Raw genomic sequence first — 24,859 nt, 5'->3', positions numbered from 1 at the left:
GAATGACTTATTTTAAGAGAAAACAGGCAATATCTCAGGACGAGAGTTGTGGACCCGAGCAAGTCTGGTTCGTCCTTCGGTTTGACTTCCAGATGTTTGAAGGTGCCAGGGTCGTCGTTTCAAGCAATTATACACAAGTATGAACACCATATAAATGTTGAATGCTTCTGCGTCCTAGAGATGAACATCAAAGTGTGCGGCTCAATCTCAAAACAAAAGCAACAGACGGTGAGAGAATGGCATTATCCACTTTGGAACAAGTCCTGTACTGGAAGCCGCTCAGAGAGGAAGAAGCCATCAGTTAAAAAGCATCATAATCCAGCATGCAAATACACTTGGAGTATTGTGAAAAATCACCCGTTTTAAGCGATGCGTCATGTTATGTTATTCCCTCATCAAACACCTGGAGTGTTGTCTTGATTGTTTTATACATGTTTGAGAGATACAATAATCTTCCGCGGCAACCGTTAAGCTGTGCAAAGCCTGGTTGGACTTAGCTCCGCCTTCAAGGCGCAGCTCCTCCTCAGCGCTGCAGTTTCCAAGCATCATGCTTCCGCCTCACAGAGCAGCTCTCCCTAGCAACGACTCCACTCAGCTCCTTCAGACTAGCCAGCAGCAATTAGCAACTGAGCATCTGCTGAGCTCGATATATTAACTACTTCTCAGTGTAACGCTGGTAAAAAATGTTGTGAAAGAATTAACATATATAGCATATTTATAATAACTGAAGGTAACACAGTTACTTGATTGTGATTCAATGTGGCTGGAAAACACATAACATAACACTGCCCCTTTAAAAAGCGCGCTCGCGCTTTCTGCGCCGTCACGTCACCCAACCAGGAAGTCTTCCACTGAAAAACAGAGCGAGAGCTGTACATGTTTGCAACACTGTGACATATAAACGCATTCTGTTCCTTTCAACATGTCTGACATATTGGGGAAAATAAGAAACACCATAACCGAGAAAAAGAAGACGGCTCTCAGTCAGCGCGACCTGCAGACGTTTGGTTTACGAGGTACGGAGGCTCGTTGACTGTCGTAGAGAAGTTACAAACTTTGTATACGTTCATTCAAACAGTGACCCAGCGCTCCCTTTAGTTATAAACTATTGTCACTATGTGTTTATAGAACTCAGTTCTGTGGTTTTTAAAACCTGTACGTGTCTGTGGACGAGTGGTTTGCTAGTGACAGCTTGGGGTGACCTGCTTGTTTCCAGGGATACAGCTGAGAGCCTACCAGCTGGACGGGGTGCAGTGGCTGACCCAGAGCCTCAGCGACCAGCAGGGCTGCATCTTAGGGGATGAGATGGGTTTGGGTAAAACCTGCCAGGTGTGCTTAAGATTCATCAACTTACCTTCCATATTGACTATGTAAGGTCTGGGCAGCAATTTTAGACTATATGAGTCTCCTTAGTGCAATTGTTTTGGTATGTCTTAACACGATATCAAAGCTGTAGGACCATTGTTTGCATGTTTCAGAGTTTGTAATTTATTTTGTTTGTGAGCTATACACATTGCGTGCATTATTCTCGCTTGCAAAACACTATGGTGCCAGTAATAGAAGTGGGTGGTATGGACTTAGAATTTTGTCATGACATTCTGCCTTACTAAAGCGACAATAAAAAGCTATTTCATCATTTTTTAAAAATTAACTGTATCCCTGTGACTGCATGATACATCATTCATAGCCCCACAAACACAAATGCTGCTATTCCTATTTGAAACTAGCTTCTGCAGGATGCCACTTATTTCAAAAAATTTGATTTTTTTTTTTTTTATCACCAAACTGCGCACAGGAGCTTCATGTAATCATATTTTTGAATTTACTGATATTTATTGATGCTCTTGTGGCAAAGAACAGTGGAGAAAATGGTTAAAAATAATGTTTTAGTAAAAAATTTTTGTAACAGAAAATTGAGAACAATAAATCAAAATTTGTGTAATAAGAATTTCTTTTAGTGATAAATGATAAACTGTATGATAAATGCCAACCCCTAGTCAGAAAGAAGTAAATGCATTTTTATTATTGTGGAAAACACGTCTCATAAGTTATCGATGTTCTGCTAAAACTGGATTTAGTTGAGCAGATAAAATTACAGTTCAGTTCTCAAATTTCTTGAGATTTGCCAGGAAATCTGTTGGTTTGTTGAAAGTAATCAGAACTCCTTGTTGCTGTTCTCCACTTTTCTCTCTTTTTTATTTTTGTTAAAGTTTCAGTTTGAATTTCTGTGGAAACCTCCAAAAGAGTGCAGAATGTCAAGACATTAAATCTGTTGTTTGGAAACAGGAGGAACAATTCCCAGTTCTGCTTCTTTTGTGCACATTTAATGAACTTCTTCTCCAGACCATCTCTCTGCTGGTGTACGAGTCAGGAGCTCTGGGGAAGAAAGGTCCGTTTCTGGTGCTGAGCCCCCTGTCTGTCATGGAGAACTGGAGAAAGGAGTTGGAAAGGTAGAATCAAATCTGTCGGTGCTTTAGCCCCATCTGTAAATGCTTCCTGTATAAATTATTCCAGTTGTAACTCATTTCGCAGCTTTGCCCCGTCTCTGACTGTGCTGTGCTACAAAGGAGACAAAGAGAGACGGGCTGAGATTCAGAGGGAAAAAACCGCTCAGGACTTCCAGGTTCTGCTCACCACGTACGAGGTCTGCGTCTGCTGGGCGAAAACAAAATGGCTGAAAGTTTCGTTGGCTTGGACCTTGAACATGTATACATGTCATTATTTCATTCGCAGCTGTGCCTCAAAGATGCATCGTTCTTGAAAAGGTCAGTGGGTTCTCGCTCACTTGGCTTTGTTGACGTTTGAGTTGTGACTGAGGTGGGTGTGGATTGTTAAAGAGACCAAAGAACGGCTGTGAGTGGAATGATTTCTGCTGACTTTGTGGGACCGGCGAATCTATAAAGCCTGCTTGTGCGATCACTGTATGACGCGTCCCTCCATTTCCTCTCATTTTTACACGTTGCTCCTCCTCAGGTGGAGGTGGGAGGTGCTCGTTGTGGACGAAGCTCACCGGCTGAAGAACCAAAACTCTCTGCTGCACAAAACCTTGACAGAGGTACTGCATCGTGTCTTGAAGAGCCTCTTCACTGCTTTGTCTTCTAATGTTTCTCATTCGTACTTTCTCTGAACATCAGCTCTGTTGGCTTGTGTGTTTCTTGCTCAGTTTTCAGTTGGTTTCAGACTCCTGCTCACAGGGACTCCCGTTCAGAACAACCTGCAGGAGCTCTACTCCCTGCTGAGCTTCATTCAGCCCAGCGTCTTCACACCGGAAGAGGCTGACAACTTTGTCAGCTCCTACTCCGATGTGCGAAGTCGACCTGCTCTGGGTATGCTTTAAAATTACAATGCGACTCGTGTATACAGAGTAAAAGTATATTTAAACATTACAACCATAAACTTTAATGTTGTTTTATGTGATAAACCGACACAAAAGATCATTGACCTGTTGGAAAGTGAACCCTCAGCGTTTAGTCTCTGTTTACTAATTTGGTGGGTTCTGAGAGCAGTTGATTGCATTGGCTTTTATTTAGAGGTGTCATTGGAGTAATTGGTCCTGAGCACAAATGCATGCCATACTTTTCAGACTTTTATTTGTGAAACAAGATAATAATAATAATAATAATAATAATAATAATAATAATAATAATAATAATAATAATAATAATAATAATAATAATAATAATAATGATGTTTAGTTGTGTAGCACATTTAAGCAGCAGGACTTTATCTCATATAAACATTATAAAGTTGGTGTCTGATGCCATTGTTAAAATCATCAACCAAAATGCACATCAATATTCACTAATGTTCCACTAACTGCTAATCAGAGGCAACTCTAAACAGGTGGAAAACAGGTAGAATTAAAGGAAGTCAGTGTTTCAGCTGTTTTGCAGTTTTCTGGAAGTTTGTTCCAGATTGGAATGCTGCGTCTCCATGTTTGGTTCTGATTCTGGGGACGCAGAGCAGAACCAGAACCAGAAGACCTGAGAGGTCTGGAAGGTTGCTATGACAACAGCAGATCTTCAATGTTGTGCTGCTACGTTCAGTGATTTATAAACTAACAACAGTATTTTGTAGTCTATTCTTTGAGCTACAGGGAGCCAGTGGAAAGACTGTACACATGTAGGAATGAAACGTGAGGAATCCCAGGACTGAACCTAGAAGTATCCTGCATGTGTCTTCTGTCCGCTCCGATAAGAAGTTACCAATTGACACAATTCCTGTTCTTCTGTGTTGAAAACCGTTTCTAATTCCATTGTCGAAACCATGTAGCCTTTTTTTTTTCTTTCTCTTCATAACATGCACCGCTTTGTGTTGGTCTATCACATGTTGTGCATTGTGGAAGAGGTTCAAGGGGTTAGTTTGAACAAAATATTATTACTTATCTACAAAGGATTCAGGTTGACATGTTAAAAGATACATAAGTATAATACAATGTTTCGTGTCTGCTAGCTTCAGAGCTTCAAAGCATCTTGGAGCCTTTTCTGCTCCGTAGAGTAAAGTCAGAGGTGGCTTTTGATCTGCCCAAGAAGACAGAGCTGGTGGTGTACCACGGCATGTCAGCTTTGCAGAAGAAATACTACAAAGCCATTCTAATGCGGGATTATGGTGAGTCGCAGCGTTCTGACACTTGGCAACAAAGGTGATATTTGTAAAACAAAACAAAAAAATCAACCTATCTCTCTCTGCGTTGAAAATTTCAGACGCTTTTGTAAACGAGCAAGGCAGCAAGAACAGACTTCTGAACATCTTGGTGAATTTGAGAAAGTGCGTCGACCACCCATACCTGTTTGACGGTGAGACGCGGCGAAATGCATCTGGGGTTCGGTTGTAGAAGCTGGAGTTGCGTCTGAGTGATTCTCTCCATCCTTCCTGTTTTTAGGGGTGGAACCGGAGCCCTTCCAGATCGGGGATCACCTCATCGAAGCCAGTGGAAAGCTGTGCCTGCTGGACAGCATCCTGGCCTTTCTACACGCAGGGTGGGCACATCCACGATGCTTATTGTTTGGCTCCCTCTAGTGGCATTTTAAGCTCTGTCGGGTCTGTGTTTGCTGGGATGTTTACTGCATTTCTAAATACGAAGGCAACAAATTTAATCTAAGTTGAAAAATCTGGACACCCCTTCAGCAGATATGATCTTACAGTTCTCCATTTTGCTTTGGTTGAAGGGGCCACCGTGTCCTGTTGTTCTCTCAGATGACGAGGATGCTGGACATCCTTCAGGACTACATGGAGTACAGAGGTGAGTGGGACAAAATACACAAGTCTGGACATCATCTGTCAATGTAATTCTCACAATTTATGTTACTTGCCTTTTCAAGCGTATCAACACCCTATTCTATCATTTTAAAACTTTACTCAACATTATTAGTTCATTTATTTTGCACTAAAAAGCTTTGTCTGCAATACAGAGACAGGACTGCTGTGTTGATTCAGGTTCTGTGAGACACCAAGTGGGGGGTCGCAAAAGGTTAATCAGAATCATATGATTTGACCCCCGGAGGTGAACGTAGAGCCAACTGGGTGAAAATTAAATAAGTACATTAATATCCTAATATTTGTGGACGAAATGGCAAAAAAAAACGTACCACAATTTAAACATTTTACATCATTCAATATCAATAATTATTGATTGGTATGAGGTTGAAATAACTAAATCACAGGAAAACTGGTGGCCTGCGTGCCCTTTCTGTTTTATCAGTAATTTTCACTCCATGTGGTTGTTTTTTAAATTTTTAATCAGTAATGAGTCTCAGTGGCAAAACATGAAACTGCTGCTGTGCACGTTACCATTATGTGAGTGAGTTGCTAGGCAACCAAACAGTGTGTGAGTTAGTTGATGCCACCAACTTAGCTTAGCTGGCCGTGAGAGGTCCAAGCGGTAAAAGCCTTTCATCTGCTTACATCTCCCAGAATGCCGTGCGGTTCGGATCAGAGTTTAGTGAATATTTTGTATGTCGTCACCTTCCTAAGATAATGGCCTACGTCACGTTTTGCCAAAAAAAAAGTCACCATCTCTTTCTTTCCTAAAGACGTTTTAGGCAAAAAAAACACTTTTGTCCATTATTTTAGGAAGGTGACAATATTGAATATTCTATCAGACGTATTGTCTGTTGATACTGATCAGTTGTCTATAGCAATATATGTTGTTGTTGATTTAATGTCCCATTAAGTGTCAGTGTCTCATTAAATGATTAGCATCCATCCATCCATTTTCTAACACCCTTGTCCCTAGTGGGGTCAGGAGGGTTGCTGGTGTCTATCTCTAGCTAACGTTCTGGGCGAGAGGCAGGGTCACCCTGGACAGGTCGCCAGTCTGTCGCAGGGCAACACGGAGGCAGATAACCATGCACACACACACTCACACCTAGGGAGAATTTAGAAAGACCAATTTACCTAACAGCCATGTTTTTGGACTGTGGGAGGAAGCCGGAGAACCCGGAGAGAACCCACGCATACACAGGGAGAACATGCAAACTCCGTGCAGAAAGACGCCAGCAGGGCATCGAACCCAGGACCTTCTTGCTGCAAGGCAACATTTATATTTTGTATCATTTATAAATAAATAAATTCATATTAAAATACATACAATTATTTTACTTATATTATTATAATATGTGAACTTTTAGGAGGTTACTATGTTGCAAATAGGGGATCACAGGCTGAAAAGTTTATTAGTCCTGTGTTTCCCTAGCAACCGATGCAGGATGTGCCTCGCTTCTCGCCAAGTGACAGTTTTCTGTGCTTAATCCTTGCCATGCACCTTAATTAGTTTTTCTGTTCAGGTTACAGCTACGAACGCATGGATGGGTCGGTTCGAGGCGAAGAGCGAAACCTTGCTGTGAAGAACTTCAGCAGCAAAGATATCTTTGTGTTTTTGCTCAGCACTAAAGCAGGTGACTGGAATTTATTTATTTGTTTAAAATACAGAATGAAAAGCTAGAAAAATGTTCCATGTCTTGGATTTTCGCCTTTTGTTACATAGTAACTCGGTTTACAGACATTGTTATCCTTTCACTTTTATTTTGCAGCACCCAGATTGCTGCAAAATGAAGCATAATTCTGCTTCATTTAAATTTGTTGTTTTAAAAGTGATCCTTTCTGCATACGGTGCCTTGCAAAAGTGAAAAAGTGAACTTCATAACGTTAAACTAAAACCGCTGTCAGTTTTATTAAAATTTTACAAAACAGATTTTAAAAAATTCCAAAGTTGAAGGAAAGTAAAACGTTGCTTTCGTTATTTCTATGCATATTTTCAGCCTGACACATCGAGAGACTGGAATTACCACACATCCTCCTCAATATCGCATGGTGCAATATTGCACATACTGATATTATGATTCGGTATAGCGTGTAACTGCAGACCACACTGCTATTTTTAAGACATGTTGAAAGTTTGGGGAATCCATAAGTCCACTTTTCTTTTACCTTAGCATTGTGTGCTACTGTTTTTTTGTTGGCTCATCTCTCACAATCTGAGCACATTGATGTATGCGGTTGCAACATTATAGAATGTGAAAAAGTTCAAGGGGTCTCTTGCAAGACACCGTGTCCGTAAACTTTGAGTTTCTAGAATACGCAGAAACAGGAAAAGGGACGGATCAGACAACGATATGATCTGCAGCAGAATGTTAGTCTGGTGCTAACAAGGCCAGAAGTTGTTGTTTTTTTTTCAACAGAGGGAAACAAGGGCGATTTCCTGTCACAGCTTTCGCTTTCTTCAAGCTTTATAAATGTCCCAACTGCACACTACAGTCACACTTAGCTCAAAGTATGCAACTACTGAGATGCCATGTTAAAAAATAATAATAGTAGTAAAAAAAAGCTGACGTAATCACTTAGCAGCTTATTGAAGGATCTTTAACAAAAATAAGTTCCAGTATAAGTTTCCAGTTTCTATGGCCTTTTAATCCATACAGCAGGGCATTTTTTAACGCTTTGTGCTGTAAATCCTGAAGCACAGAAACGGTCAGACCTGAAAGTTTGGACTCTTTAGATGATCTCTGTTTTCTCTTTACAACGCCGTCCTTTCAGGCGGAGTTGGCCTCAACCTTACAGCTGCTGACACTGTTATTTTCGTGGACAGTGACTTCAACCCCCAAAACGACCTGCAGGCCGCGGCGCGCTGCCATCGGATTGGCCAGAACAGGTGATGCACTTTGAACATTCCAACGAAGCTGCATGGCAAACAATCTATCTGGTTACTGGCATTAATGCATTTTACTCTACATAAGAAAGACTTCCCTTTTATTTTCAGATATTGCTTTCGCAAGTGTGGGAAAGTAGACCTGTTCATGCCAGTAATGTTATCTGTAGCTGCCAGGAGTGTTATCTGCCTCTTGGTGTGAAAGAGCTCTTCCTGTTCACAGCTCAGCATTGTGCTCTGACAACCTTGATGGAAACTACTAGAAACATTCAGGCTACCTGCTGAATGAAACGTCATCTAAAACGCTGACCTTTCTCTTCAGACTGATGCTTTTATGGGTTACCATTTATTTTAAGTTGAGTTTTTATTCAAATGAGACACAACCAGTGTAGCGCTGAAATAATTATGTTTAATAATTAAGTTATCTTCTCTGTTGATCTACTCCCCCGTCTTTTCATACTTTTTAGGTTCAGAGCAAATGGCGAAAATTATGTAGACTCGCAGGATTCCTATGGAGGAAAAGTGTGTGAACATATAGAATTTACTTTTGGCAAAATTTTCCAAATCTTGATAAGTATGGAAAAAGGAAAATTAAGGATACTTCTTACATTTTCTAACCCTACTTAGGGCCAGGGCCAAAAAAGTGTACATTTGGGAGGAAAAAAGGGCCTTTTTCTAAAAATTCTGGAGGGCTAACCCTAGGTCGTAGGGTTACGGGGTCAGTCTCTAAAAATCCGGTTATCCCTCGTTACCCCTATGACCCCCCCTAACGATTTTTAAGACCCCCGGTCTCCCCGTCAGAGACCCCCAAAGAGGACAAACTTTTCACGAAAATCATGGTTTTTGCTCCCTCGTGGCAAGATTCGCTGTAGTAACGTGTTTCTGCCACCAGATGGCATCGTTGCCATCTCGGTGTTTATCTCAATGGGGAAAACTGCCATTTGGGTATTGGACCCGAACTTGCCACATGGGTATTCCATCAATGGGGGTGTTGCCACTTGGGTATTTTTACCCATACAACTGACACTTTGTCACATTTCACTCCATTGGGGCTTGCCAATTGGGTGTTTATGACAATGGGGGCTTGCCACCTGGGTATTCGTGAACATGGGGGCTTGCCACCTGGGTGTTTATGTCAATGGGGGCTTGCCACTTGGGGACCAGGGCAGATCATGGAGCTCATTTACCCAGGGATAGGGCACCCAAAGCCCGCATGGAGGTTGGGTGACAGACCCCTTGGACCTCCAGAGAACCAGGGGGGGACTCATGGAGCTCCTTTACCCAGGAATGGAGCACCATAACCCCGCATGGAGGTTGGATGAAACAGCCCCTGGACCTCCAGAGAACCAGGGGGACTCATGGAGCTCCTTTACCCAGGGATAGGGTATGGGGCTTGCCAAATGGGGGTATATGACCACGGGGGTGTTGCCACTTGGGGGACCAACACTTAAGCACCATTCAAACCTGGGGACCCAGACTTAAGCCAAATGGGTGTTTAGGACTATGGGGGTCTTGCCACTTTGTGGACCCACACTTAAGCACCCTTCGAACCTGGGTATCCCACACTTAGGGTTAAGCACCGTCCCAACCTGGGTACCCAAACTTGCCAAATGGGGGTATATGACCACGGGGGTGTTGCCACTTGGGGGACCAACACTTAAGCACCATTCAAACCTGGGGACCCAGACTTAAGCCAAATGGGTGTTTAGGACTATGGGGGTCTTGCCACTTTGTGGACCCACACTTAAGCACCCTTCGAACCTGGGTATCCCACACTTAGGGTTAAGCACCGTCCCAACCTGGGTACCCAAACTTGCCAAATGGGGGTATATGACCACGGGGGTGTTGCCACTTGGGGGACCAACACTTAAGCACCATTCAAACCTGGGGACCCAGACTTAAGCCAAATGGGTGTTTAGGACTATGGGGGTCTTGCCACTTTGTGGACCCACACTTAAGCACCCTTCGAACCTGGGTATCCCACACTTAGGGTTAAGCACCGTCCCAACCTGGGTACCCAAACTTGCCAAATGGGGGTATATGACCACGGGGGTGTTGCCACTTGGGGGACCAACACTTAAGCACCATTCAAACCTGGGGACCCAGACTTAAGCCAAATGGGTGTTTAGGACTATGGGGGTCTTGCCACTTTGTGGACCCACACTTAAGCACCCTTCGAACCTGGGTACCCCACACTTAAGCACCCCTCCGCGGACTACACCCACCAGTACGCATGGCCCAGAGTCTCGTGCCCCTGGTAAGGCTCCCTTTGTGAACATAGGCTGCCACCTGGGTGTTTATGTCAATGGGAGGGTTGCCACCTGGGTATTCGAGTACATGGGGCTTGCCACCTGGGTGTTTATGACAATGGGGGCTTGCCACCTGGGTATTCGTGAACATGGGGCTTGCCACCTGGGTGTTTATGTCAATGGGAGGGTTGCCACCTGGGTATTCGAGTACATGGGGCTTGCCACCTGGGTGTTTATGACAATGGGGGCTTGCCACCTGGGTATTCGTGAACATGGGGCTTGCCACCTGGGTGTTTATGTCAATGGGAGGGTTGCCACCTGGGTATTCGAGTACATGGGGCTTGCCACCTGGGTGTTTATGACAATGGGGGCTTGCCACTTGGGTATTCGTGAACATGGGGGGTTGCCACTTGGGTGTTTATGACAATGGGGGCTTGCCACTTGGGTATTCGTGAACATGGGGGGTTGCCACTTGGGTGTTTATGACAATGGGGGCTTGCCACCTGGGTATTCGTGAACATGGGGCTTGCCACCTGGGTGTTTATGTCAATGGGAGGGTTGCCACCTGGGTATTCGAGTACATGGGGCTTGCCACCTGGGTGTTTATATCAATGGGAGGCTTGCCACTTTGGGGACCAACACTTAAGGACCGTTCGAACATGGGTACCCCACACTTAAGCACCCCTCCGCGGACTAGACCCACCAGCATGCATGGCCCAGAGTCTCGCGCCCCTGGTAAGGCTCCCTTTGTGAACATGGGCTTGCCAAATGGGTATTCGGCACCATTGGGGCTTGCCACATTTCAATATAAATGCTCTGCCATCTGGGCACATTGACCCTGGCTTCCCCGTGGCACAATGGTTAAGAAGCTTGCCTCCCACCCGGCAGAGCCTGGTTCGATACCAGCTTGGGACGCTGAGCTGCAGGACTTGCCATCCGGGTATCACTTTCAAATGCATTGATGCCAAATGGGAACCAACATTCACGGGGGCTTTAAGGGGGGGTCCCGCGCATTTATTGGGCCAAAGGTGGGCTCCGGTCATCACACACACTTGGAAGAATAAACGAAACCAGGCACAACCTCCTCTGATGACCCCCTGCTCTGGGGGGGCTTTGCCAAGGAATGGAGCACCATAACCCCGCATGGAGGTTGGGAGACAGACCCCTTGGACCTCCAGACAACCAGGGGGGACTCATGGAGCTTCTGTACCCAGGAATGGAGCACCATAACCCCGCATGGAGGTTGGGAGACAGACCCCTTGGACCTCCAGACAACCAGGGGGGACTCATGGAGCTCATTTACCCAGGGCTAGGGCACTGACAGCCCGCATGGAGGGCAGATGAACCACCCCCATGGACCTCCAGAGAACCAGGGGGACTCATGGAGCTAAAGTACCCAGGAATGGAGCACCATAACCCCGCATGGAGGTTGGGAGACAGACCCCTTGGACCTCCAGACAACCAGGGGGGACTCATGGAGCTCATTTACCCAGGGCTAGGGCACTGAAAGCCCGCATGGAGGGCAGATGAACCACCCCCATGGACCTCCAGAGAACCAGGGGGACTCATGGAGCTAAAGTACCCAGGAATGGAGCACCATAACCCCGCATGGAGGTTGGGAGACAGACCCCTTGGACCTCCAGACAACCAGGGGGGACTCATGGAGCTCATTTACCCAGGGCTAGGGCACTGAAAGCCCGCATGGAGGGCAGATGAACCACCCCCATGGACCTCCAGAGAACCAGGGGGACTCATGGAGCTAAAGTACCCAGGAATGGAGCACCATAACCCCGCATGGAGGTTGGGAGACAGACCCCTTGGACCTCCAGACAACCAGGGGGGACTCATGGAGGTTAAGTACCCAGGAATGGAGCACCATAACCCCGCATGGAGGTTGGATGAACCAGCCCCTGGACCTCCAGAGAACCAGGGGGACTCATGGAGCTTAAGTACTTGGAACTCCAGAGAACCAGGGGGACTCATGGAGGTTAAGTACCCAGGAATGGAGCACCATAACCCCGCATGGAGGTTGGATGAACCAGCCCCTGGACCTCCAGAGAACCAGGGGGACTCATGGAGCTTAAGTACTTGGACCTCCAGAGAACCAGGGGGACTCATGGAGGTTAAGTACCCAGGAATGGAGCACCATAACCCCGCATGGAGGTTGGATGAACCAGCCCCTGGACCTCCAGAGAACCAGGGGGACTCATGGAGCTTAAGTACTTGGACCTCCAGAGAACCAGGGGGACTCATGGAGGTTAAGTACCCAGGAATGGAGCACCATAACCCCGCATGGAGGTTGGATGAAACAGCCCCTGGACCTCCAGAGAACCAGGAGGACTTATGGAGCTTAAGTACTTGGACCTCCAGAGAACCAGGGCACATCATGGAGCTCAGGTACCCAGGAATGGAGCACCATAACCCCGCATGGAGGTTGAATGAACCACCCCTATGGACCTCCAGAGAACCAGGGGGACTCATGGAGGTTAAGTACTTGGACCTCCAGAGAACCAGGGCACATCATGGTGCTCAAGTACCCAGGAATGGAGCACCATAACCCCGCATGGAGGACAGATGAACCACCCCCATGGACCTCCAGAGAACCAGGGGGACTCATGGAGGTTAAGTACCCAGGAATGGAGCACCATAACCCCGCATGGAGGGCAGATGAACCACCCCCATGGACCTCCAGAGAACCAGGGGGACTCATGGAGGTTAAGTACCCAGGAATGGAGCACCATAACCCCGCATGGAGGACAGATGAACCACCCCCATGGACCTCCAGAGAACCAGGGCACATCTTCACTGAACACTTGGACCTCCAGAGAACCAGGGCACACCATGGAGCTCAAGTACCCAGGAATGGAGCACCATAACCCCGCATGGAGGTTGGATGAACCACCCCTTGGACCTCCAGAGTAGTACCCATGAACCACCCCCATGGACCTCCAGAGAACCAGGGCACATCTTCACTGAACACTTGGACCTCCAGAGAACCAGGGCACACCATGGAGCTCAAGTACCCAGGAATGAAGCACCATAACCCCGCATGGAGGTTGGATGAACCACCCCTTGGACCTCCAGAGTAGTACCCATGAACCACCCCCATGGACCTCCAGAGAACCAGGGCACATCTTCACTGAACACTTGGACCTCCAGAGAACCAGGGCACACCATGGAGCTCAAGTACCCAGGAATGGAGCACCATAACCCCGCATGGAGGACAGATGAACCACCCCCATGGACCTCCAGAGTAGTACCCATGAACCACCAGCACTCAGACACTTAGCACACCCAGCTAACCCACTTTGCCACCAAGGAACACAGGTCAGAATACCGAAGTGGCAGGCCTCCCCATCCCCCACAATGCCCGTGGACCACACTACCCATGAACCACCAGCACTCAGACACTTAGCACACCCAGCTAACCCACTTTGCCACCAAGGATCACCGGTCGGAACACCCAGGTGGCAGGCCCTCTGAGCTGAAAGTGAAAATCTGACACGATTCTATTCCTAATACAAGAGCTCCATCCAGGGGATTTTGCATGAACTGCATCTGCACCGGTATGGCACCAAAAGCGCCCAAATGGCCCATTCAAAGGAATACCGGGGTGGCAAACGAGCTCTTGCAGCCACTTGGGAATAGTGGCAGCCACTGCGGTGCAAAAGCCTATGGGAAATTTTGCCACTTCGGACCGTGGCCCTAACCAAAAATCTTAGTACTTCATATTAAATGTACTCCTTGTTTAGGTTTTAGACCAATTTTAAATCTGGTTGAACTCGACCTGTGGCTAAACTAAACTGCCAAACAAAATCATTAAAGTGGCTATTTTTAGGAATGGATATAAAAATTTTCAGTGTCTACTATAAAATGTTTGCCTTTAGGCTTTGATGCTCCTTATTTGAAAAGTCTAAGAACCACGAATGTTGAAATAAAGCTTATCTAAACTGATCCAGATCAGTAAAAGAAGCGATGACCCTATGCACAGTTTGAACATGTGAAGCCACTTTCATCATTTTGTTGATTCATTATCTTTGGCATCCAAACACAACAAGACTCTTGTTATTGTTCAAGCAGTGTCAAGAGTTCGGACTTTGCACTTAAAATGTCCAGAAGTTTCTAAAAAAAAAGACCCTTAGACATTTTTGTCTGGTTATATAAATGTGTGTAAGTCATTGTCTGAAAAAGACCCTGCTCAGATCTAAACATGTCTATTCGCTTTGAACGCATTCACTAATGATGCAAAATATTTCTTTCTTTTTTACCAAATTTTGAGCTTGGCTTTGAGATTTGAAAAGCGGACCTGACCCTCCCGTGGTAAAATGTGGAAGCGGCATCCTCTCTGGTTTGATATTTACCATCGTTTCCGCAGTTCGTCTCTCTAACGAAAGAGGTGTACGGAGCCTAGTGCTGGAAGAAAAACGGCGAGTGACTGAGGGTCACTGCGCGTAACACAAACCCTGTAAATTCTAGACACTAACAGGTACCATAGAATTGCACAAAAATCCATGAGGGACGGCGGAGTCCCTGCTCGAAATTCCGTGAAAGAGGTGTATGGAGCCTTGTGTCAAAAGCCCATTGAAATGCTGTTTACATCGTTTTACACTGGAGCCCACAAAAGACCCCCTGGAGGGGTAAAAAAAATAAAAATAGCAATAGGAATTTTGTTCCATATAACACAGTAGGAGTGTAACAGGTAAACCTTTTATGGATGCAAACCCGACTAAAAACCCACTCAAATTCAAACAGAAATTCAAATACAAAAACATTTCAAATACAAATTCTTTTGTATTTGAAACGTAATCAAGTACAAATTTATTGATGGAACCTGACTTAATGTCATGTTTTGATTGTTGATTCTATGTTGCACTGTGTTTCTGTGTTTGATATGATGTAAAGCACTTTGAAATGCCTTGCTGCTGAAATGTGCTATACAAATAAAATTTGATTGATTGATTGATTGATTGATTGATAACCTTTGAGGAACCCTGATGTTTTCCAGGCCTGTGAAAGTGATCCGCCTCCTTGCGAGAGACACCGTGGAGGAGATCATGTACTCTCGAGCCGTATCCAAGCTGCAGCTCACCAACACTGTTATTGAAGAGGGCCGCTTCTCTTTGCTGGATCAGGCGCAGTCAGCTGCGGCGGGTCTGCAGGTCGGTGATCTTTTAACAGAAACACGCCGTCAACATGATCCCTCCGATCTTCTTCCAGCTCTCTTTTTGATTTCTCCTCAACAGCTGAGCGAGATCTTGAAGTTCGGAGTAGATAAGCTTTTATCGTCGGACGAGAGCTCGATACAGGAAGTCAGACTGGAGAAGATACTGGGCCCGTCACAGGATGGTCAGTGGGTGGATGATGATGATGGATTCTCACCACTAGAAGAAGAGGTGGAGAACGAGTCTGATTCCGATGAGCAGAGTAAGCGATTTTAAATCACAAATTAGTCTGAATGACTAATCATTTTATATGTCTGTCATTTTTATCTTTAATCTCAAACATGTCTACAAAAGTTAGTAAAACAATTTTAAAAAATAGCTGTTTAGTCCAAGTTTCTACTTAGCAGTAAGGAATCAGCCTGTTCTTGTCTGCAGTTTGTTTCATGACCCAACTTCCTGGCTTGATTAATGTAGGGTTGGAACAATTAATCATGATTTATCAATTATTAAAATAATCGTCAACTAGTTTAGTAAATGATTAATCGTAATACTGAAGTATAGAGGCTCACAAATAAGAATGTTTTAGTCAGAACTCCTCAGGTGGCACAGTTTCAGCTTCATCTTCTTCAGATTTACTGAAGGAATGCCATGTTTTTTAAATTTTAGGCAATAAAATGTTTATTATTTAAAAAAGGATTTGAGTTATTTTTCTTTATTTGTTTTTTAAAATGAATTTCTAATATTGCTTCAATGAAAAATCTGTCAAATTTGCTTTAAAAACGTGATTAATCGATTAATCGTCAGAATAATTGATCAATTGATTACTAAAATAATTGTTATTTGCAACCCTGGATTAATCCAACCGTCGTATCGTCTCACCCTGCAGATCACATGTACTTCTTTGAGGGGAAAGACTACAGTAAGGACCCGAGCTCAGAGGACCAGAGGAGCTTTGACCGGATCCTGGAAGAGCAGATGGCCGAGTTTCAGAAAGCGGCAGGAGAGGGACGAGCTCTGCGGCGCAAAGCTGGAGTAAGACTCTGTCACTTTCACTTCCAACTAAGAGAAATGTTCCACTGGTATTTGGGAATTCTGCTATCTCGTAAATTCTGGAATTTGATTCAAGGTTGTTTTTTTCCAAGTCTGGATAAGTATAAAGCTGCAGCTAACGATTATTTTAGTAACTGAGTATTCCGTAGATTAATCAAGTAATCAAAATAACATTCTGCAAATTTTTCATTTAACCAGCTTATTTAATACAATAGAAATGCATGAGAAAGTGCAAATCAACACATGATTCAATTAATTTAAAATAAACATGTTATTGCCTAAAATGTAATAAGAACATTCCTTTAGTGTACACTTTAAACAAAAATACTTCAAATATCAACAAGTGAAAAGCTCAGCCCAGTTAGCTTAATTTCACATCAATAGTTGCTGAAGCTAAAATTATGTTTTTATTAAAGAGTTCTGCACAGAAAATTTTTACCGCCAAAAAACTCTTTGTAGAGTTTGTAGAGTATTTCTCTGAAGGTGGTCTTCTCTCACCAGATATCATGTTTTACACTCTGTGTTCCCCAGCTAGCGATTAATCGATTACTAAATTAGTTATTTCAATAATCGATTAATCATGATTAAGGCGATTAATCGTTTCAGCTCTAGATAAGTTTGAAAAAAAAAGAAGTGTAATTCCAGATCATTTTCCCATTAAAAGTGTTTTCCGTCAATCCTTGCAGTTTTCATCTGTTCCATATGACCATTGAACAGTTATCATCAGAAAATAATATCAACATTTTGCTCCCAGCATCATTTATTTATTTAAGTCATTATAGCTTAAGGACAAACCACTAAATTAGTTTTTGCTTAAAGAAAAAAACATTCATTGCTTCCACTTTTGAGTCCAGGATGTCAGTGTTCCACTTGGACTAATAAAGCTGAAAACACAGACCTGCTCTCAGCCGACTGTCACCTGACCGACTGATTTGACTTGTTTAATGAAACGCGTTTCACTCCAGGTTTCACATTTAGCATAATGTGAAACCTGGAGGTTTGCTCTACTTTTCCTGCCACGGATGCATAAAACGAGATCAGTTTCCTTTAGTGAAAAGCTGATGATGTTTTGTCCCAGTTAACTTGAAATAGCTGCAAAGGAAATGAAGTTTGTGGACTCATGAAATCACCAAAGCTGATGGGGGAAAAAAAGAAGAAGATCAAATGATCATTTGATCTCATGGCCCACATTCTGTGTCTCCCATGTTTCAAAAACCTTTGTTTATCTAAAACAAAAAGAAAAGACAAGAAAAGTAATTTGCTTTTCTAGACATGTATAGACTAAGAAATACAAATCTAGTTTTGTTTATGGTGTCAGTCTGAATTTTACAGCGTCTTGTAGTGAAGGGAAAAATACTTGTCAGACATTTTTTGGGAAAAAATTCTCATTAAAATCCAGTAGGCTTTTAGTCACCTAAATAGTAAATGGAGTAAAATTGTGTAAAATTTAATCTTTGTATAAATCCAGGTTTAGAGAACCAAAAGCACCATGAAGACCAAAAGGTCAAAGGTGAAGGAAAAAGCTGGTTACCACAGACCATTTAGGAGACATGGCAACTGGTTGGATGAGACTAAAACTTTCCCTAAACACACCATCCCCACAATGAAACATGGTGGTGGCAGCATCATGCTGCGGAGATGATGAATCTCTTGAGCAGGGAAAACTAATTGATTAGTCTCACCTTCCAAAAAGACAACACACTTAAAAGTATAAGGTGATTTATAATACAATAGATCGAAGGACAGAACAATATTCTTGGGTAAATGGTCCAGTCAAAGTCCAAACATCTAAATCCAAATTGAGAATCTCTGAACTTCATTTTCAGATACTCAAAGATGCTGTACAGAAATAAAGATTAAAAACAGCAGTAGTAACGAAGGCAGATAATGAATTTTGAATTTTTCTGGACAATAAATTGTCCAAGAAATGATTGCGACAAACAATAATATTGTCGTTTTGAGACCTATTTTCAAGTAATTTAAACATCATGAAAATAATAATGCAAGAACATCGTCTCATAGATCAATAAACGTTCATTTCTAAAGAACAATCAATACTGGAATTAAGACATTTTAAATGTTCGAAATATATAAACAAAACAACCAAAAACAATAAGTAAAAATTGAAATAAAATCCTCACAACCAAAACCATAAATCAAACAAATTATAACATTTTTCTAAAGCTCATTTAAATTTGTCGTGCAATTGATTGGTTTATAAATTATTTCAATAAGCTTACCCATAACTGCAGCAGAAAGTGTTGAGTCCAGGAAGGTAGAAATGAGCGATTAATATTTTACACTTCCCAAAGATTCTTCAATTGAAAACGACATAACGTAAAACAGGACCAAATTAAGTCAAGTAACTAAGACAAAAAACATCCTGTCCTGCGGTCCTACTGTCTACAACATGGAGAAATATAAATAAATACAAACATGTACAGTTTTATTAATAATGTGCTACTCCCAACTATCTGGGGTTTTATTAACATTTTTAAAAACCATGAGGAATTATTTAGAGAGGCGTTTGTCCTTGATTATTCGATTCTCTTCCAGTCTTCGCTTTCAGTCGCGTTTGCGATTCCAGCGAGGAAGAGGAAACCTCTCACTGAGGCAGAGCTGGAGCTCCGGCGGCAGAGGAGGCAGGAGGCTGCAGCCAAGAGAGCCAAGATGATGGAGGACAAAAAGAGGCAGGAGGAAGAGGAGAAGCGCAGGAAAAAGTAAAGATATTGTAGTTGTTCCATCATGGGCTCTGACATGCCTGTGTTTTTTGTCACTCATAAATTATTTTTGATTCTTGGCTAACCATGCAGAATGGCCTGGTGGGAGTCCTGTGGCTATAAGTCACTTTGCCTGCAGCTTGTAGACAGTGAAGAAGAGGAGGAAGACGAAGAGGAGGAAGAGGATGACATCAGCGTGTGCTCTACAGACTCAACCTCCACGGATATCCGCTACGTTCTGGGGGATGTTACTCATCCCCACACTGCGAGGGGAGATGCTATCATCGTCCACTGTGTTGGTAAGGGCTCCATGTAGCCATGGCGACCGGATGGTTTGTGTGACGGAATTGATAAACAAAAACATAGTACCTTTGGAGCGTGTCTCGGGCTGTATTTTCCTCTTATCAGAGTGTTAATTTGTGTGCAGATGACTCAGGGCGGTGGGGCAGAGGAGGCCTGTTCACGGCGCTGGAGGTGAGATCAGATGAGCCACGAAAGCGGTACGAGTTGGCAGGGAAAATGAAAGGTAACAATAACCGCAATGACGAAGAAAATGAGCAGTAATTCAACTAGACATCTTCGACTCTGTGGTCTAGTGGAGACAGGAATTCCCTGCGGATCTTTGTTTCAGATTTCGAGCTGGGAAATGTGCTCCTCTTCCCCATCGACGACAAACAGTCGAGACTGGACGGCCGAGATCAGGCAGGTTCTGTTCGCAGAGCAATCTGTAAAACTCCAAACTGCTTCAAAAATAAAATAAATTTCTGTATCTTAAACTATAGTCTTAAAGTATCTTACATTCTTTAAAAAAAAAAGTAAGTTGGCCTTAAACACGTTTTAAATGTTGTCGTGGCAGGACTGTTTCATCTCATAAAACCTTCAAACTGAGTTGCTGAGACCTGCTTGGAAAATGCACGCTTGTGTTTTGCGAGATGTGCAAAATCTTTGCAATATTAGAGCTCATTATGACAAGATGCACCTTGCTTGGATTCTCGTGTGGTTGCAGACTTGCAAGCGGTGATCAGATAACGAGGTAACATGATTCAATCTCCTTCTCGTCACCCCAGTTAGCCCTGATAGTGGCACAGAAAAGAGACAAAGCCAACAACCTGTCTGGGATCCTCCTCGGTGCTTTGGACGAAGGACTGAAGAAGATTTACTCTGCAGCTAAGAAAACCAACGGTATGGGGAAGAATGGAACAATTTTATGAAGTTTACTATGAATTTTGTCTCCTGTGGTCTTGTTTGTTGGTGTGTTGATTAATGTGTTACGCAGGTCTAAATGTAACTAAGGTACAGCAATATTTGTGGGACACCAAGTGATGTCATGTCTTTCAAGAATGGGTGACATTTTATAAGCTATTCTATTCAGAATAGTGCATGTATACAGAGGTCAAAGGTGTGAAGGTCTTCAATGGTATTTAACCGTTTCAGTACGGCCTAGGATGCCGTCTTACTTTATAATGTCTGTTTGGTTTCATTTAAAGATCGACTGATGGGATGATATTTCAGTGGTCTGTGGAAGCCCCCTTAAAAGTTAGATGTTAATTAGTCAAATTAATCATAAAGTAGAGCAAGCCATAAGTTTCAGTTTCAAGCATTTATCATGCTGAGGTGAGTAAATCTTCAGGAATGCAGGCATCTAATGTCAATGCTGGGTCAGTGGTGTAAAGTTTGTGTCGCATTTGGATTGACTTTGTTCCAGTGGAGCAAATCTGCATGAGGGTCCGAAGGTTTCGACATGTCAAAACACCAAAACATCCAAAAACACAAAATCCTACCAAGTATTTTTAGTCTGGTTTCACTTGTAACAAGATATTTTTCCGTGTTGTAAGTGAAATATTCTGCCAGTGGGACCAGTAGTTTTTCATCAATATTAAGGATTTATTGTCTTAAAACAAGCTTCCGTAGCTTGCTGAAAAGTTACTTGTAAGTTACTTTTGTCTTATTTCAAGTGTACAAAGATATTTGCACTAGAAACTACACCAAAAATACTTGGTAAGATTTTGTGTTTTTTTCAGTGTAGGTTCTGAGGCATCATGTCTTCCTATGGATCCAAAAAGAAAGACAGACATGCAATAGCTCATAGATAATATTTATAGCCTGAGCATCTCTTGTTTAGTGCTCAGTTTTATTTTGTTCAGACTTCAGTTCAGCATGTTTTCTCTTTTTGTATCTTTAGCCAGTGTTCATCTTCCTCGCATCGGTCACTCCACCAAAGGTTTCAACTGGTACGGGACGGAGCGGCTCATCAGAAAACACCTGGCCTCCAGGGGCATTCCCACCTTCATGTATCCTTCATTGTTCCCCTGCCAGGGCAGAGCCCGTACTGAGCAGAGCTGCTGCAGTTTTCACTTAATCTGAATGGCAGATATTACCACAGCAGAGCTGTCAAGAAAACAGTTTCTCATCAGACACCTGCACCATCAGCTGCTGCTTCCAATCAAGCACCTTTACCGAGCACAGAGGGCCCAACGGATGAGACAGAACCCGGCCCGTCTGCTCTGCCACGCAGCTTCAGCCCTGCGGAGCTGCCCAGCTTCATGAAGGGAGTCCGAGTGTTTTTCTACAACATTCCCGCATCAGAACGGAAGAGGTTGGCCCGCTACCTTATCACATATCCTTTTCCTAACTTCTGGGTGCAAAATTCGACAGTTTTTTTTGTAAATGCGTGAGGTTTGTAATGGAGAACAGAGTGAGAAAACCCTTAGCTGAAGTCTACGTATGACGGAGACGAGGAGGACGTCATGAGTGAAGAGGTCACACACATTGTTGCAGAGGTGGAGAATCACATCCAAATACAGGTCAGCTCAAGTTTACAGCAGAAGTATTCACACCCCTTAAGGTTTTCCACATTTTGTCACATAACAGCCGCCAATTTCAAAGTATTTTATTGCAATAAGCCATCATAACACAGCATTTAATTGTGAAGTGGCAGGAAAATTATTGACGATTTGGTTCTAACAAATAAAAATCTGATAAGTTTACCATGCGTTTGAATTCAGCCCCCACCACTTTGGTGCCTCTAAATTAAATCCAGTGCAGCTAATCTCCTTCAGAAACCACCTAATTATTAAACAGAGACCACCTGTCTGTAGTTTATCCAAAACAGCCTCAAAATGGCACACAGCTGTTAAAATGCCAGGTTATTAGAACAAGTACAAAGTCATTTCAAAACTTTTTGCATATATAATGTGACATGTATTCTGTTCAATTTAACCAAAACAAAAAACAAATATGTAAAAAAAAAAAGAAGAAAAGAAATAACTTTTACTGCGTCCTGAAACACAATATCACACTCATTCACCCACACATTCGTGGATGAATGAGGAACTTTGTTAAAGTACCTTTTGGATCAGTTTTAGCATTACATTTTCTTTATTAGGTGACCGTTAGCATCCCATAATTAGTAATATAATGGCCAAGTTAATCTCCAAAACAAAAGTCTGAATATGCTAAAAGACTTGCAGCTCTGTTGTCAGTGAAGGTGGCTCAATAAAGCGTTGTTTCAATGGACTCTGAACATCTGACTGCCACATTCTTTCGATATTTGCGTATTTAGAAAAACATATTTTTTCATTCACTTCACAGTCACCCTTCACTCTGTGCTGCTCTATAAAATCCCATTAAAATACATTGAAGTTTGTTGCTGTAAAGGGGTTGGAAACTCAGGGGGTGTGAATAACTTTGCAAGCGTCTGTGTCAGTTCTGCAGTAATTTTTGACGCTTAAACACTGAAATTTTCCTCTGCTCTGTGTGAACCAGGAGCTGCTGGATCTGGTCCATAAGAACCAGCAGGCTGTTCCTGTGAAGACGGCCTGGCTGGAGTCCTGCTTCTCCAAACAACAACAAGTCAAAACTGCACACTTCCAACATCAGCTCTGAGGACACACGGCGTTATTCTTATTATTATTAGATTTTATTAAATCCCATTTTTGAAATTGTGTCATTTGACAAGCTTATGAGCACGCTGGTTGATGTACACTACATTTCAATGATTTTTAAACCTGGTGATTAATTCAAATCTGAATATGAAGTTCATAAATTAACTCAATTCCCAAAAGGGAAAATGACGTTTTCTCACCTGCACTTAACTCAAAGTTCAATTATGGCTGCTGCTTTTATTAAAGGTAGATACATGCTGGAATAAACAGTTTATTTGCACATCTGGTAGTTTTTTCCCCCTCATAACATCTTCCCTACACATGACATGACAATTATTTGTGAACATGTGCCTTTAGTGCTTGAATGAATAAAATGCAGGCACACACTATAGTGCCAAAACAAAGGGGTGTGGATGAATTGGAAAAGCGACGTAAACAATATTTTACTCATTTGATTAGGACAGTGCACATTAATCAACATTACCACAATTCATTTCAGTGTAAATATGCAGGGATTAGCACAATAGCTAAATTTAGCTATTGTGGATGTATTCAATTTTGTTCAAAAAGCAAGCCCAAAAAAGTGATCTATGTTAACATTCAGCTGTATTGTGCCTTCAAAAATTATGAATTATTCTGTCTGGCTTACTTGAGAGCCTAAACGAAGAAATTAGCCAGCTTAAAAAATATCTCCCTTTAGCCGAAGAGCGTGTTTTCTTTCTCTGATCAAGCAACAGATTGGACTTTTGAAGTATGAATAAGGTTTGTGTCAAAACAGGAACTTGAGATGCTTATTCATGCTCACATTTCCTCTCGTTCCAGACTATTGTAATGGACTTTCCACATGTAAAAAGCAAGATTACCAGTTCATTTTAGAGTTCATTTTTGAAAACCCGCCTTAACCTTCCAGGGCTCTGCAATGACGAAGACTTTGGTAGCACCTTATTTGAAGGGGTTTATGACACTGTCATAAACATAACATAACAGTCATGAACATCAAGGAGTATTCATGAATGTTTACAACTGTTGTCATGAAGTGTTATTTGGTAAATAGTGACACTATAATGCAAAGTTGCCATCAAAGTTTCATTAAAAGTGTAACATTTGTATTATTTGGTCAATAATGACCCTCTTGATGCAAAGTTCTATTAAAATTTATATTGAAAGTCCATTAAAAGTGTCAACTTTGCATTAATAGTGTCATTATTTATCGAATGACGCTTCATGAAGACTCTTTCATGTTCATAACAGGTGTTATTATGTCACGTCAGTCTTATGAACACCCTTTCAAATAAAGTGTTACCAAGACCTTTCTTACTTTACTAAATAGTTCAACCCACTCACTCCAACTCACTGGACAGTTTCTGTGCAGCAGCTTTCTTTGCTCTGTCCTATGATGTGTCTTTTAGAAACACTCAGTGATTTCTATCTGTGTAAATTGCTTTATATTTTTTGCCTGCTGGGTAATTTCCCTTCCCAGAACCTCCTACTTAAAAAAAAGCTTGATACGCCCCTGCCTGGATGATAAATTGTTAACATATTTAATCTATAATGAGATAATTTTTAAAAGATAAATTTAGTTTGGTTTAGAAGAGGAAACCGAGCAGTTGTTGTCCCCGGTGTCGCCCATGCTGCGTGGAGGAGGAGG

At 42.8% G+C, this 24,859-nt stretch overlaps 1 protein-coding gene across 1 annotated transcript; it reads left to right on the top strand.

The window, feature by feature from the left end:
• Nucleotides 1-832: 832 nt before the first annotated feature.
• Nucleotides 833-23,491, top strand: chd1l (chromodomain helicase DNA binding protein 1 like). The gene is made up of 25 exons (XM_005804414.3): nt 833-1,016; nt 1,217-1,329; nt 2,344-2,450; nt 2,533-2,644; nt 2,734-2,765; nt 2,974-3,055; nt 3,164-3,326; nt 4,453-4,608; nt 4,704-4,796; nt 4,883-4,979; nt 5,169-5,242; nt 6,786-6,896; nt 8,035-8,149; nt 15,401-15,554; nt 15,639-15,819; nt 16,444-16,589; nt 19,164-19,327; nt 19,421-19,626; nt 19,755-19,853; nt 19,959-20,029; nt 20,395-20,509; nt 21,510-21,618; nt 21,699-21,944; nt 22,050-22,131; nt 23,093-23,491. The coding sequence occupies exons 1-25, from the start codon at nt 923-925 to the stop codon at nt 23,210-23,212; spliced, it is 3,042 nt and encodes a 1,013-aa protein (XP_005804471.1). The 5' UTR covers nt 833-922; the 3' UTR covers nt 23,213-23,491.
• Nucleotides 23,492-24,859: the final 1,368 nt, after the last annotated feature.

Source organism: Xiphophorus maculatus, chromosome 9, assembly GCF_002775205.1.
Source record: "Xiphophorus maculatus strain JP 163 A chromosome 9, X_maculatus-5.0-male, whole genome shotgun sequence".
NCBI lineage: Eukaryota > Metazoa > Chordata > Actinopteri > Cyprinodontiformes > Poeciliidae > Xiphophorus > Xiphophorus maculatus.
The sequence above is the reverse complement of the archived record's forward strand: the minus strand, read 5'-3'. Positions and strand labels throughout refer to the sequence as shown.

Coding starts and splice junctions, on each gene's coding strand:
- chd1l (XM_005804414.3), top strand. CDS start 923: ATGTCTGACATATTGGGGAAAATAAGAAACACCATAACCGAGAAAAAG. Junction 2,645..2,733: donor TTCTGCTCACCACGTACGAG/GTCTGCGTCTGC, acceptor TTTCATTCGCAG/CTGTGCCTCAAAGATGCATC. Junction 4,980..5,168: donor CTGGCCTTTCTACACGCAGG/GTGGGCACATCC, acceptor CTTTGGTTGAAG/GGGCCACCGTGTCCTGTTGT.